Source organism: Diuraphis noxia, unplaced genomic scaffold (genome assembly GCF_037042655.1).
Source record: "Diuraphis noxia isolate RWA-SAM2 unplaced genomic scaffold, SU_Dnox_SAM2 contig0003, whole genome shotgun sequence".
NCBI lineage: Eukaryota > Metazoa > Arthropoda > Insecta > Hemiptera > Aphididae > Diuraphis > Diuraphis noxia.
The window spans coordinates 9,953,890-9,968,875 of NW_028301713.1; the positions used below are offsets into that span (position 1 = coordinate 9,953,890).

Here is a 14,986-nt window from a genome sequence, read left to right on the forward strand (position 1 = left end):
TTCAACTATTGGAACCATTTGAAGCTTGGGACGGGAAAGATTTAGAAGGCCTTATTATACAGATTAGAGAATGTTTAACTTTAATGAAATATATATTATAATTTCTATATTTTTTACTTAGGATATAATTATATTTTATACCTTTTTAATAGGTGAAAGAAAAATTTACAACTGATTATATTTCTGCCATACTGATGGAAGTAGTGATGAAATATTACTAAATCCTACATTCAACGAACAACAATTAGAATGGAATTTTATTTTATTCGTTCAAAATCTATGTACATTAATCTACTTATAACTTATAATATTTGATATAATTATTGCATGATAATCTTGAATTGTGACCATTTCAACTTATATATTTTATTTTTATTACAAAAAACAGTAAAAGTACCACTGTTGTATGATTATATTATAAATTTGTAAGATCCATAAACTACTTGTACTAGATTAATTTTTTATACACAAAAATACTTAAAAAAATATTGCCAGCAATCTGTAACGTGATTAAAGTGGTGGAAAATGACAAAACTCTGTGAATATAATCTGTATACATAAAACAGTGAGCTGATTGACTGCTATCAACGCACAGCTCAAACCATTGGACGGATCTGGCTGAAATTTTGCATACAGATAGCTATTATGATGTAGACGTGCGCTAAGAAAGGATTTTTGAATTTAAAGGGTTGAAATCGGTAAAAGAAAATTTTTACATGTAATTTGTATATCTATATATTTATCGAGCAGTCGACCGATTACGGTAAATACGGTACGGCCCGGCGACCAGAGGGTTAATGGGTGGTGTAACGGTTTTACTGGCTGGAGACTTTAGGCAGACTCTACCAGTAGTACCAAAAGGGACCAGAACTGATGAAGTCAAATCATGTCTTAAAAGATCTACTTTATGGCCTACGATTAATATACTCAAACTGTCAAAAAATATGCGGGTACACTTGGGAGAGGAAAAGTTTGCGGGTGGATTTGCAGATCTTTTACTTGAAATTGGCAATGGTGATTATCCATCGATTGATGAAATGATAACTATCCCAGAAAATTTGTGCACAGTTGTAACTACGGTTCAGGATTTAATATCAAAAATTTATCCAGATATTGTTCATATTCATGATAAGCCTATGGAATGGTTGTGTGAACGTGCTATACTTACTCCAAAAAAAGCGGGTAAGTCGTGTATGTCGCTCTGCTGTACAGTAGATTACAAGTGGGTTACTGTAATGGATGGAATTAAATTTGAATCCAATGATATTATATCATTGTATACAAAAAACGATTCTGAGCGAAGACGGTTTATCTGTCTAGGATATATTATAGATTATTAAAAATTTTCAAATCTTAGATTTAAAAAGAAAAATTTTTATGAATTTCTAGTTTGAAATAATTTGCGAATTTTCGTGATTTTTACATATGTTGTCAAAACTCAAACTTTGAATGCTTAAAAAAAAAATTGTGACTATGTATTCCTTTTATTTTGCAACTGCTATTGTAAAAATATGTTAGGAGCCTTGTATTAAATTTTCAAATCTAAGAATTAAAAAGGAAAACTTTTATGAATTTCTATCTAAGATAATTTGAACATTGCCGTAATTTTTACGCATTTAGTCAAAATGAACTTGAAATGCTAATAAAAAAAATTGTGACTATATATTTCTTTTATTTTTCAATTGCTATTGTAAAAATATATAATGAGCCTTGTATTAAATTTTTCAAATCTTAGATATAAAAGGAAAATTTTTTATGAATTTCTAGCATAAAATAATTTACGAATTTTCGTGATTTTTACATAATATGTTGTAAAAATTCAAACTTTGAATGCTTATAAAAAAAAATCGTGCCTACGAATTTTTAATATTTTTTAACTTCTATTGTTACAATGTGTTAGAAGCCTTGTATTAAATTTTCAAGCTTTTCTACCGAACAAATAAATTTTTATCGATATTTATAGAAAAAAAAACTAAAAAAGTTGAAAAATTAAAATGTCAGTAAACAGCTCAAAACAAATCTAAATATTTTGAAAATTTTATCAAATATATAAAACGCCTATATAAACATTCAGTCAAAATTTCAAGTATCTGCGGTAATTTGTTTTAGAGTTACACCAAAATAAGGAAATCTTAAAAATTTAAATTTCAAATGCTCATAAAAATGTAATTTGAATTTCTGGTGGAATTTTTATTTGTGATAAAGATTGAAAAACTTGTAAGGAATCTTGTATTAAATTTTTAAATCTTAGATTTAAAAAGAAAATTTTTTATGAATTTCTAGCTTAAAATAATTTATGAATTTTCGTGATTTTTACGTATTTTGTCAAAATTTTCGAAAAATGAGTGTGCGTAAAATTTCCCGTTTTTCCCTTAATTTTTAGTTTGTTTTTCTCAATTATTTAGAAAAGTATTAAGAATTTTTTACTTTTGACCCCCCAAAGTACCAACTAGATTCACTTTCTGATCGAACGAGGTACTGAAGTCAAAAATCGAAGCATTTTTACTGCCCCAAAACGTGACGACAGACACAAAATAAAAAACAAAAAAAAAAAAAAACACACATCATGGTAAGATCAATACATTCATCGCTCCGCTCAGAATCTAAAATGACCAAGCGGCGGCTATCAATGATACACTGCTGATGTCTTTTGAAGGGGAAGAAAAAGTATATACTTCGATAGATACGGTGGTCAACATGGACGATGCAACTAATTATCCGGTTGAATATTTAAATTCATTGAAACCACTGGGCATGCCATATCATAGGCTTATTCTGCGTGTGGGCACACCTATTATGTTGTTGCGAAATTTGAAACCAACTAAACTGTGCAATGGGACCAGGCTTAAGGCCAAAGCTTTACAACGCAATATAGTAGAAGCCAACATTTGGCCAAACTGTGTTTGTACCACGAATCCCTTTAATTCCGAATGACCATCCGTTCGAATTTAAACGATTACAGTTTCCCCTGAAAAAGTCTGATTTGCAATGACTATAAACAAGTCTCAAGGCCAAACTCTTAAATTTGCAGGAATAGATTTGCGAGAAAACTGTTTTTCACATGGGCAGAACTACAAAGCTTGCTCACGCGTAAGCTCACCCAATAGCTTGGTGATTTTGTCGCCTACTAATAGATCAGTGAAGAACATTGTCTACAAAGAAGTTTTGTAGATAACATATTGAAAAACTATTAGTAAAACACACTAATAGATCAGTGAAAAACATTGTCAATAAAGAAGTTTTGTTGATAACATATTGAAAAACTATTAGTAAAACATTTATTTTGAACCTTTTGACTCGGGCGCGGATCCAAGAGGGGGTGGTAGGGGTGGTCGCCCCCCCACCGTCAGCTGTATAAAAATGTGTTAATCTAATTTGTTGTACTATTAAATTGCATTATTTTGTGTTATACCATTCTAATTTATTGTTAGGTCAATTAATTTTCGTCTTTTATTTTTATAACATAAATATATGAAGTGTCGATACCAATAATATTATTATTGTGACCGTATGAGCGACGATAATCGCCAGCCGGCCAGCCCAACCGACCCATAGAGTTTTGTCCTAAAAATAGTATAAGATTCCATGTTTATTTTGTTTACAAAACTGACTGAAATATCGGTATTAATCTATAATACAGATGAGTTTACTTCTAGCAGTACCAAATGACTGTTGATTTTAGATTACACACTCCGTAGTTTGACAACCATTGATATACACGTACTCGTATTACGTATAATTTCCTTACTAATCAGTAATCGAAATTATATTAATAATAGGCCGTTAAAAGTGACCGCGAATTATTTTTTTAATTTAATTGGTGACGTTTGTATTATTGTTGTTATACTGTAATTATTTCATATTATTCGTTTATTGAGCATAAACATATAATGTCTTAGAGGAAAACTGTCAATATTACACATTATTTTAAAAAGAAAAGTGCAACTAGTTCAAGTGCTGTGGAAAATAATGATGGAACAATTGAGGAAAATAAAAATCGAATTGCTGTGGATTCAAGTGAGTCGTCTTTACCATCCAAAGAAAAAATTGAATCACATATTTGTCAACCATTAAACACTGAAATTAATTTAAATAAAACACTATATATTGGAGATTTTTTAAATTCAAATTCTTATATTAATAATATTTTTAAAAAACAACTTCTTGAAAATCATTGGAGACCCCTAAATAAAAATGATTTTCCTTTTTCTATTCATAAAAAATGTGGTAGTATAGAAAAAAGATTCGCAAAAATAGAGCATTTGGAAAAATATTTTTGGCTAGTGATATCAAAATCTATGAATGGTTTATTCTGTGTTTATTGTTCAGTTTTTAATCACTCTAATACTGGCAAAGGAAAATGCCTCTTAAATTTCTTGTAACCGAACCTTTAACCAAATTTGCTAAACTTCTTGGAAAGGATGGTTACCTAGAAACTCATAGTAGAAATATTTACCAAAAAAACGCCGTTCAGGATGGAAAATCATTTTTACATGTTTATAATAATCCACAAAATAAAATTACTAATAAATTAAATACAGCTCATTATGAACAAGTTAAAGAAAACAGATCAAGGTTGAAACCAATAATTGACTTGTTAATATTTCTTGGTAAACAAAATATTGCTATTTGAGGACATCGCGATGATGGCAGTATATTTGACGATTCTCAAAAGCCTACACTCCTACAGAAAATAATGGAAATTTCAGGGAATTATTAAATTTTAGAATTTCATCTGGTGATGAGATTTAAAAAAATCATTTATTAAGTTCCGAGTCTAGAGCCACTTAAATTAGTAAAACGACAGAACAAACTTTTTTGTAGTATAGGAAATTTTATACTGAAAAATGTGTTGGAAAGAGAAAAACAATCAAAGTTTTATAGTGTTATTTTTGATGAAACCACCGATGTATCAAAAATTTCCCAGTTAGTCACTGTTATTCGTTATGTCCATAAAAATGAAGTGTATGAAGATTTTGTCGGATTCCTAGACTGTCATCAAGACAATTATAAAAATACTGAAGGGGAAATAGAACCTAAAATAAATGGTGAAATTATAGGAAATTCAGTTTTAAATATTTTAAAAAAACTTGATTTACCATTTGAAAATTGCGTCGGAATTACAACAGATGAATGTAGTGTTATGCTATCCGAAAAATGTGGAGCAGTTAAAATACTTAAAGAGAAAATGAAAAATGCAATCAAATGCACTTGTTTTAGTCATGCCTTAAATTTGTCTATTATGAAAGGATACAAAATTAAATTTGTAAGAAACGCTTTCGGAATAATGAAAGAAATAATTAATTTTTTTAATACATCGGCAAAAAAAAAATTATATTTTAAAAATACTTTAAAATCATCATTACATTCCTTATGTGAGACAAGATGGGTGGAAAAACATGATTGTGTTTTACAATTTACAACTTATAGAATAGGTTATGATAATAATCATTATCTTAAAAACTAAATTAATATATGTATAAAATATTATTTCAAAAATCTTAAATTTCAATAGATTTAAAACTCTGTGAATATAATATTATAATATAAATAAATCCATAATGAGGTAATAATGTAAAAATTGTATTTCTCTAATGATAATCTGTAACTATTGTTTAAATTGTCTTAAGTAAACTATTTATAATCAGAAATATTTTTGGTTATGCCCAATAAAACATAAGATCTTTTTCTTAATCATCTTGTAAACATGTGATTGCTACATGTTAAACATGACAAATTAATGAAGAATTTTCAAAATTAATAGTAATGTTCATACATTTATTATTTGCGATGAATTTTTAATTGAAAACTATTTAATGTTTGGAAGAATAAAAAATATAATTTGCATATTACACCATTTTTAATTCATCAAAACTTTTGATCTAGTAATTTTTAATTTTTTAAGCCAAGTATTGTCTTAAAAATATTCAATCATTAAAAATAAAACAAATTTAATTACAAACAATGCAAAAACATTATAAAATAAAATTACTATCCGCTGCAAATGGATTGCCGTCTCGGTTTGATTTAACATAAGGCTTAAGGTACTGGCCTGGAACCTAACAAAGAGTATCTATAACTTTAATAATCATTTAATCATATTTATCAAGGTATGGGTACCATTTGTAATATGGGAGCTGAAATTGGAGCCACTACTAGTTTGTTTCAATATATTCACCGAACGGCAAATTATTTAAAAGCTACTACACGTAAGGATATTTCTGAAGAAGCTGCAAAGTATAGTGAATCATTGTTGACTCCTGACAAAGGCTGTCATTATGACCAGGTAATCCTTTGTACTTGTACTAATACAATACCACGATAACATGTTGTTATTTTATCATTGGTGTAGTTAATTGAACTTGATTTAACAACATTGGAACCTCATAACAATGTACCATTTACACTAGATCTCGCTCAACCTATTTCAAAACTTGGGAAAAATACCAAAAGTAACGATTGGCCTGTTGAAAATAAAGTTGGTTAGTTACTTATTTATTTAATTTATGACAAATGTTGGAAGAAATAAAGGCAAATACTTGATCTAATAACATTTGATTTTAAAATGCCAGTAAAATCAAATCACAAGGAATATTGTGTTGCATTTTCAAACCTTAGATTTTTAAATTAAATATTTTTGAATTTTGAAAATGAAAATAAATTTATCTATATTATTTATAATGTTTAACGCAGATGATAACTGTGATAATAATTAATTGATATTCAATAATTATTCAATACATTTAATTACAATTATATGTGAATATGTTAAATATTAGATATTTTAATATTAGATACTAGAATCCGTAAATATATTATTGAAATCATCATATAAAAATAGTAAAAATAATAATGTTATTTTTATATTTGGTTATAAGATATTTGGTATGATGTTTTTTTAAATTTCAGGTCTGATTGGAAGTTGCACAAATTAAAGTTATGAAGATATGGCGAGATGTGGTACAATTGCAAAAGAAGCGTTAGATCATGGTCGTAAATCAAAAATTCCATTTTATGTCACTCCTGGATCTGAACAAATTAGGAAGACGAAATTGAAAGAGACGGCATTGTATAAAAAAATAAAATATTTAATAAGTATTTATTGGTAGATATTTAAATTACAAAATTGTTTAGGCACAAATACTGAGAGATTTTGGAAGGAAAGTATAAGCTAATGCATGTGGTCCATGCATTGGTCAATGGGACCGTAAAGATGTTAAAAAGGGTAAAAAGAATACTATTGTCAGCTCATAAAATAGAAATTTCAATGGACGAAATGATGCCAATCCAGCGACTCACGCCTTTGTCACTTCTCCAGAGTTAGTAACTGCTTTATCCATTAAAGGTCGTTTGGACTTTGAATCAACAACTGAATCAATAAAAGGGGCTGATGGTTAGTTAAATATTAAATTATATGAATACTATGATTGTATTGATGCAAAATACTAAATTGTTTCTTTTGTGAACAGTTTTCATTACCTTCGAGTTAATATTTATATATTCTTAGACATAATGTTATCTATTTAAGCTGCTTAATTCATTTGGCGATGAACTACCACAAAAGGGATTTTGGTCAAGATACATACCAAGCCTCAACTAAAGATGGGTTAACTGTAAATGTGGAAGTAAATTCCAAACCCAATCGCCTTCAACTATTGGAACCATTTGAAGCTAGGGACGGGAAAGTTTTAGAAGGCCTTATTATACAGATTAAATAATGTTTAACTTTAATGAAATATATATTATAATTTCTATATTTTTTACTTAGGATATAATTATATTTTATACCTTTTTAATAGGTAAAAGGAAAATGTGCAATTGATCATATTTCTGCTGCTGGTCCCTGGTTGAATTACCGCAGGCACTTGAATAATATTTCAAATAACATGTTTTTAACGTATGTTATTATAATAGTTTGTTTTTATTAAAATAAATTATTGTTATTTTCATAATTACAGTGCAACCAATTCGGATAAAATGAAATGAATAAAGTAATTAAGTAGCAGAGAACATGCTGCTTTAGAACCACGTCATTTGGTGCAGTCTTTGTCAAGTCTTTTGCAAGGATACAAAAAACAAATTTGAAAAAGCAGGGACTATTAACCTTGTCAATTTCTGACCCCAAAGATTATGATAAAGTCCAACGAAGTGATGGAGGGTGTTTAGTCTGACTTCTTGAATTCACAGGCCAGCAAGGTAAAATCAAAATGAAAATTGAAATTTGTAGGCTACTAGCTCATTTTATAAACACATTTTTAGTTGAACTATCCCACTAATAAATTTTATTATTTCAGCCTTTACTATGCATACTATGGAAGTAGTGATGAAATATTACTAAATCCTACATTCAACTAACAACAATTTGAATGGAAATTTATTTTATTCATTCAAAATCTATGTACATTCATCTACTTATGACTTATAATATTTGATATAATTATTGCATGATAATCATGAATTGTAAACCATTTCAACTTATATATTTTATTTTTATTACAAAAAACAGTAAAAAGTACCAATGTTGTATGATTATATTATAAATTTGTTAGACCCATTAACTACTTGTACTAGATTCAATTTTTAAACACCAAAATACTTAATAATAATTTGGATTTGGAATATGAAATAAAAGCTCTGTTGCCAATAAACTAAGTTAAATTTTAAAATATATTTATTAAGCAAAATATTGCCAGCAATCTGTAAGGTGATTAAAGTGGTGGAAAATGACAAAACTCTGTGAACATAGTATTATAATATAAATAAACACATAATGAGGTAATATTGTAAAAATTGTATTTCCCTAATGATAATCGGTAACTATTGCTTTAATTGTCTTAAATATACTATTTATTAACATTTAGTTATTTACATAAACTATTTATAATCAGACATATTTTTTGGTTATGCCCAATAAAATATAATATTTTTTTCCTTAATCATCTTGTAAACATGTGATTGCTACATGTTAAACATGACAAATTATTGAAGAATTTTCAAAATTAATAGTAATGTTCATACATTTATTATTTGCGATGAATTTTTAATTGAAAATTATTTAAAGTTTGAAAGAATCAAAAATATAATTTGCATATTACACCATTTTTTAATGCATCAAAACTTTTGATACTAATTTTTAATTTTTTAAACCAAGTATTGTCTTAAAAATATACAATCATTAAAAATAAAACAAATTTAATTACAACAATGCAAAAAGATTAGAAAAAAAAATTAATAGATCCAAAGTTTTGATGCGTTAAAAATGGTGAAAAATGCAAATTATATTTTTTATTCTTCCAAACATTAAATAGTTTTCAATTGAAAAATCATCGCAAATAATAAATGTATGAATATTACTATTAATTTTGAAAATTCTTCAATAATTTGTCATGTTTAACATCTATCAATCACACGTTTACAAGATGATTAAGGAAAAAAATTTTATATTTTATTGTACATAACCAAAAATATGTCTGATTATTAATAGTATACTTAAGACAATTAAAACAATAGTTACAGATTATCATTAGAGAAATACAAATTTTACATTATTACATCATTATGTCTTTATTTATATTATAATATTATGTTCACAGAGCTTTGTCATTTAACACCACATTAATCACTATGTGCAGATTGCTGGCAATATTTGGCTTAATAAATATATTTATAATTTATTTTGTTTTAAATTTGTTTAATGGCAACAGAGTTTTTGTTTCATATTCCAAATCAAAATTATTTTTAAGTATTTTGGTGTATAAAAATTGAATTTAGAACGAGTAGTTTATGGGTCATACAAATTTAAAATATAATCACACAACGGCGGTACTTTTATTGTTTTTTGTAATAAAATAAATAGGTATATTGAAATAGGTACTGAATAGACATAGATTTTGAATGAATAAAATTTAATTTAATCTTGATGTAGGTAAATTACCTACTTGAACTATAATTTGTGCTGTTCCTTGGTCTGTTACGAACTAGATGAGTCAGCCAATTGCTTCATTCTGTTTAATGAACTGCCGGCTTTAAACCATTCGATTTGTTGTTCGTTGAATGTATGATTTAGTAATATTTCATCACTACTTCCATCACTATGGCATAGTATGCATAGTAAAGGCTGAAATAATAAAATTTATTAGTGGAATAGTTCAACTAAAAATGAGTAAATAAAATGAGCAAGTAGCCTAAAATTTTCAATTTTGGTTTACCTTGCCGGGAGCGAACTGATCAAGTCCGACTAAAGACACTGTATCACTTGGTTGAACTTTGTCATAATCATTGGGGTCGGAAAATGTCAATGCTAATAGTCCCTGCTTTTTCAAATTTGTTTCGTGTATCCTTGCAAAAGACTTGACAATGACTGCACGTCCTCCCAAATGACGTGGTTCTAAAGCAGCATGTTCTCTGCTACTTCCTTCACCATAGTTTTCATCACCAAACACAACCCACGGTAAATTATTTGCTTTGTATGCTCTTGCTGTATCCGGTACTCCATCCCATTCTCCAGTCTGTTGGTTCATTACTTTATTCATTTCATTATTATCCGAATTGGTTGCCCTGCAATTATGAAAATAACAATTATTATTTTAATAAAAATAAACAATTATAATAACATACGTTAAAAACATGTTATTTGAAATATTATCCAAGTGCCCGCGGTATTTCAACCAGGGACCAGCAGCAGAAATATGATCAGTTGTACATTTTCCTTTCACCTATTAAAAAGGTATAAAATATTATTATATCCTAAGTAAAAAATATAGAAATTATAATACGTATTTCATTAAAGTTAAACATACTTTAATCAGTATAATAAGGCCTTCTAAATCTTTCCCGTCCCAAGCTTCAAAAGGTTCCAATAGTTGAAGGCGATTAGATTTGGAATTTACTTCTACATTTACAGTGGACCCATCTTTAGGTGGGGCTTGGTATGTATCTTGACCAGGATCAAATCCCTTTTGTGGTAGTTCATCGCCAAATGGATTACTTAGCTTAAATTCTTTACCTATAAATATAGATAACATTATGTCTATGAATATATAAATATTAACTCGAGGTAATGAAAACTGTTCACAATAGTGAGACAATTTAGTATTTTGCATCAATACAATCATAGTATTCGTATAATATCATAAGCTTGTCAGAGCGACAATAACTAATAATATTTAATATTTAACTAACCATCAGCCCCTTTTATTGATTCAGTTGTTGGATCAAAGTCCAAACGACCTTCAATGGATAAAGCTGTTACTAACTCTGGAGACGTGACAAAGGCGTGAGTCGCTGGATTGGCATCATTTCGTCCAGTGAAATTTCTATTGTATGAGCTGACAATAGTATTCTTTTCACCCTTTTTAACGTCTTTACGGTCCCATTGACCAATGCATGGGCCACATGCATTAGCTAATACAGTACCTCCAAAATCTCTCAGTATTTGTGCCTATAAACAATTTTGTAATTTAAATATCTACCAATAAATACTTATTAAATATTTTATTTTTTTATACAATTCCGTCTCTTTCAATTGTCGCCCTGATTTGTTCAGATCCAGGAGTGACATAAAATGGAATTTTTGATTTTCGACCATGATCTAAGGCTTCTTTTGCAATAGTACCACATCTCGCCATATCTTCATAACTTGAATTTGTGCAACTTCCAATCAGACCTGAAATTTAAAAAAAAAACATTATCATACCAAATATAAAAATAACATCATTTTTACTATTTTTATATGATGATTGCAATATTATATTTACGGATAATTGTATTTTAACAGTTAATAAAATAAATCTAAATAAAAAAGCTAAGATATCTACTCATCGTTCATGGATTTAAAACCATTTTAATATACCTAATATTTAACATATACATATAATTAAACGTGCGTTAAACATTATAAATTATATAGACAAATTTATTTTCATTTTCAAAATTCAAAAATATTTAATTTTTCAAATATAAGGTTTGAATATGCAACACAAGGTTGCTTGTGATTTTATTTTACTGGTATTTTAAGATCAAATAATATCAGATCAAATATTCGCCTTTATCTCTTCCAACATTTGTCATAAATTAAATAATCATGTAACTAACCAACTTTAATTTCAACAGGCCAATCGTTACTTTTGGTATTTTTGCCAAGTTTTGAAATAGGATGAGCGAGATCTGGTGTAAATGGTCCATTGACATGAGGTTCCAATGTTGTTAAATCGAGTTCAATTAACTACACCAATGATAAAACAACAACATGTTAGCGTGGTATTGTATTAGTACAAGTACAAAGGATTACCTGGTCATAATGACAGCCTTTGTCAGGAGTCAACAATGATTCACTATACTTTGCAGCTTCTTCTGAAATATCACTACGTGAAGTAGCTTTTAAATAATTCGCCATTCGGTGATTATATGGAAATAAACTGGTAGTGGCTCCAATTTCAGCTCCCATATTGCAAATGGTACCCATACCTTGATAAATATGATTAAATGATTATAAAATTATAGATACTCTTTGTTAGGTTTGGTTACGTTATAAAGATAGAACCCGACTAATAATAATATCTATGTTAAAAGAGTATTATTCATTTATTTATTGTTTCTATTAAAATATCCTCAATTGTTTTTTCTCGAAATCAGTGAAGCATTCTATTTTACTAATAAAAACCACAACCATATATTTTTTATTTTTTAAATATTATATTACGTGTCACCAATTATGATGGTGACCTTTAAAATAAACTATAATATATTTTGTTTGTGTTATCATAGTTATATTGTATAATACTATGTTATTATGTTTTGTGAGCAGAAACTAAACTAATATGCGATAGCCATCCTATAATGACCTAATTGGGTGGTGAAACTAAGCTACAAATTTCCCCAGAGTCTCCTAGGTATCTATTGGTATATCATTTAAACGTTCCAATAGTTTTTGAGTCTATACAGAGGTCTAAGAAAGTAAGTAATTTTTATTGTATATATGGACATTGTTACCTGTACATGATATATTATCAACTCCTGGTCCGTGATATTCAATTACAGCACCGGTTCCTCCTTTGACTGTCAAAATATCTGCCACTTTAAGGATGACGTCCTTTGGTGTTGTCCATCCTTTCATTTTACCAGTTAAATGGACTCCAATAATCTATATTTAGAAATTAAAAGCGTAATTTAAAATTATTAGATATTAATTATTATTATTGTTTACTTTAGGACACTTCAACTCCCATGGAAAATTTGCCATCACATCAACAGCGTCCGCACCACCTACTCCAATACACAATCCACCAAGTCCACCGCCATTAGGCGTGTGAGAGTCTGTGCCAATCATCAACAATCCGGGAAATGCATAGTTTTCCAGAATTATCTATATACAAAATATCACAATTTATTTTAATAAATAAATGTTATTTTTATATACATATAATAGCTAATATTTTGTTTTAGTTTGTAATTTACTTGATGAATAATCCCAGAACCAGGGCGCCAAAATCCAACTCCGTACTTAGCACTAGCCGTTTTCAAATAATTAAATACTTCTTCGTTATCTTTATTAGCTCTTTTTAGGTCCTCTTGTCCACCGATCTGTTGTTAAACAATTTTTTAATAAAAATGATATATCATTTTCAACTGTTTAATAAATCTAACTTACTTGAGCTTCAATTAAATGGTCACAATGAATTGTCGTAGGTACCGCCACTCTAGGTAAACCAGATGACATAAACTGCAGCATAGCCATTTGAGCAGTAGCATCTTGCATTGCCACACGATCGGGTCTTAGTTTTAAATAAGATACACCTCGTTCGATTTCTTGTGTAGCTGGTTCCTCCAAATGTGAATAAAGGATTTTTTCAGTCAAACACAACGGTTTTCCTATCCTGTTAAAAAAAAAAAAAAAAAAAATATTAAAAATTGCTTATTTTAACATAAAATATTGTCATATTATATAATAAATGACACCGTCTCGATACATAATAATTGCAAACATTATTTTAATTTGTTATTTTTGAGTAAAAATTCTAAAAAAAAAACGATCACTCTTTTATTTATCAATGATTACTAAAAAACCTCTATAATAGAAGATATTTAAAATGCTTAGACTTTTTAATTATGTTTTAGCAGTCGCGGTTCGTATTGTAGTTAAATTAGATCGATCCTTCAAACTTCAAGATAAAAATATATAATAATCACTGAAAAAGGTAGGCACAGTAATTATTCAACTCTTTCTCGCTTGTTTATTTGATTTATATAGACTGATCAATATTTTTGAATACCATTGTCCCTACCTTTTAAAGCTGAAATGACGCCACTGATTACGAACTAATATAAAACACATCTATCAAGCCTATACATAGACACTATATGATCTACAACCAATGTTAAATGTAATTTAATTGAAAAAAAATATTTCCCTATGATATACATTCTCTATATATTGGAGAAATGCCTATAGACTCAAGAGTATAGAGTATAGAACCTCCGAAATTACTTTATCCAGGCTGGATCTAGAACGTGGTCCATGTAGATGCATTATGAGATTGATATGAGATAGGAATAACTTTATTTGCAATTAAAATATTACACATACTTTTCTTTCACAATGCTTAAGTTTGATTTCATCTTTTGGTAAGGCAAAACGTTCTTGTCAAACACGCTCATCGTTGGTGCTTTTCTAACATTGGCCCTCAACATGGCATGCGGTTTGAAAAATACCGATTTCCAGAAGATAGATTGTATTCCATTGAAATGTTTGAAAAACGCCATAATTTCACTCTTAAATAAATAGTAATCTATAAAGTTTTAAGTTTTCTGAATACTTTAAAGAAATTACGTTCAGAATATAATAATAATGTAATTAAATAGGTATATTTAATAAATAACTATGAATCGCAAACAATTTTAAGTATCTATGGTTACAAAAAATATTAAAATTTTGAGAATGTAAATATATGTTTTATAAACAAATAAAAGGCACAAGGAGTTTATATAT

The 14,986-nt window shown here is 28.3% G+C and overlaps 3 protein-coding genes and 2 pseudogenes across 10 annotated transcripts in view; 4 read left to right on the top strand and 1 right to left on the bottom strand.

Moving 5' to 3' along the window:
- The window catches only part of LOC107164176 (putative aconitate hydratase, mitochondrial), a 55,272-nt gene extending 41,849 nt beyond the window's left edge, over positions 1 to 13,423 (top strand). Inside the window, exon 16 of the mRNA XM_089224425.1 lies at positions 13,210 to 13,423. The gene's annotated coding sequence lies outside the window, so the exon portion shown is untranslated. The remainder of the gene's footprint in view (positions 1 to 13,209) is intronic.
- Positions 1 to 14,986, bottom strand: part of LOC149056686 (putative aconitate hydratase, mitochondrial) — a 51,639-nt gene that overhangs the window by 36,502 nt on the left and 151 nt on the right. For 3 of the 7 annotated variants that reach the window (XM_089224431.1, XM_089224428.1, XM_089224427.1), the window contains exons 1-13: positions 14,585 to 14,760; positions 13,649 to 13,874; positions 13,456 to 13,581; positions 13,205 to 13,363; positions 12,991 to 13,141; positions 12,290 to 12,465; positions 12,094 to 12,223; positions 11,508 to 11,665; positions 11,182 to 11,440; positions 10,800 to 11,005; positions 10,618 to 10,715; positions 10,209 to 10,557; positions 9,939 to 10,117 (exon numbers count right to left, since the gene is read on the bottom strand). In XM_089224431.1, the coding sequence (XP_089080557.1) occupies positions 9,971 to 10,117; positions 10,209 to 10,557; positions 10,618 to 10,715; positions 10,800 to 11,005; positions 11,182 to 11,440; positions 11,508 to 11,665; positions 12,094 to 12,223; positions 12,290 to 12,465; positions 12,991 to 13,141; positions 13,205 to 13,363; positions 13,456 to 13,581; positions 13,649 to 13,874; positions 14,585 to 14,760 (2,361 nt within the window). In that variant the 3' untranslated portion in view covers positions 9,939 to 9,970. Of the gene's footprint in view, positions 1 to 5,998; positions 6,060 to 7,242; positions 7,370 to 7,833; positions 7,865 to 9,938; positions 10,118 to 10,208; positions 10,558 to 10,617; positions 10,716 to 10,799; positions 11,006 to 11,181; positions 11,441 to 11,507; positions 11,666 to 12,093; positions 12,224 to 12,289; positions 12,466 to 12,990; positions 13,142 to 13,204; positions 13,364 to 13,455; positions 13,582 to 13,648; positions 13,875 to 14,584; positions 14,770 to 14,986 lie in introns of those variants that run through there. The other 4 variants (XM_089224429.1, XM_089224430.1, XM_089224432.1 and 1 more) reach the window with 4 other exon arrangements.
- On the top strand, positions 798 to 2,934 carry LOC149056687 (uncharacterized). The gene is made up of 2 exons (XM_089223145.1): positions 798 to 1,182; positions 2,684 to 2,934. The coding sequence occupies exons 1-2, from the start codon at positions 798 to 800 to the stop codon at positions 2,932 to 2,934; spliced, it is 636 nt and encodes a 211-aa protein (XP_089079271.1).
- On the top strand, positions 3,344 to 7,457 carry LOC149056688 (putative aconitate hydratase, mitochondrial; annotated as a pseudogene). Its single transcript, XR_016191130.1, has 5 exons — positions 3,344 to 4,017; positions 6,111 to 6,286; positions 6,353 to 6,482; positions 6,910 to 7,069; positions 7,135 to 7,457. The product of XR_016191130.1 is annotated as a putative aconitate hydratase, mitochondrial (transcript).
- Positions 4,024 to 5,467, top strand: LOC149056689 (52 kDa repressor of the inhibitor of the protein kinase-like; annotated as a pseudogene).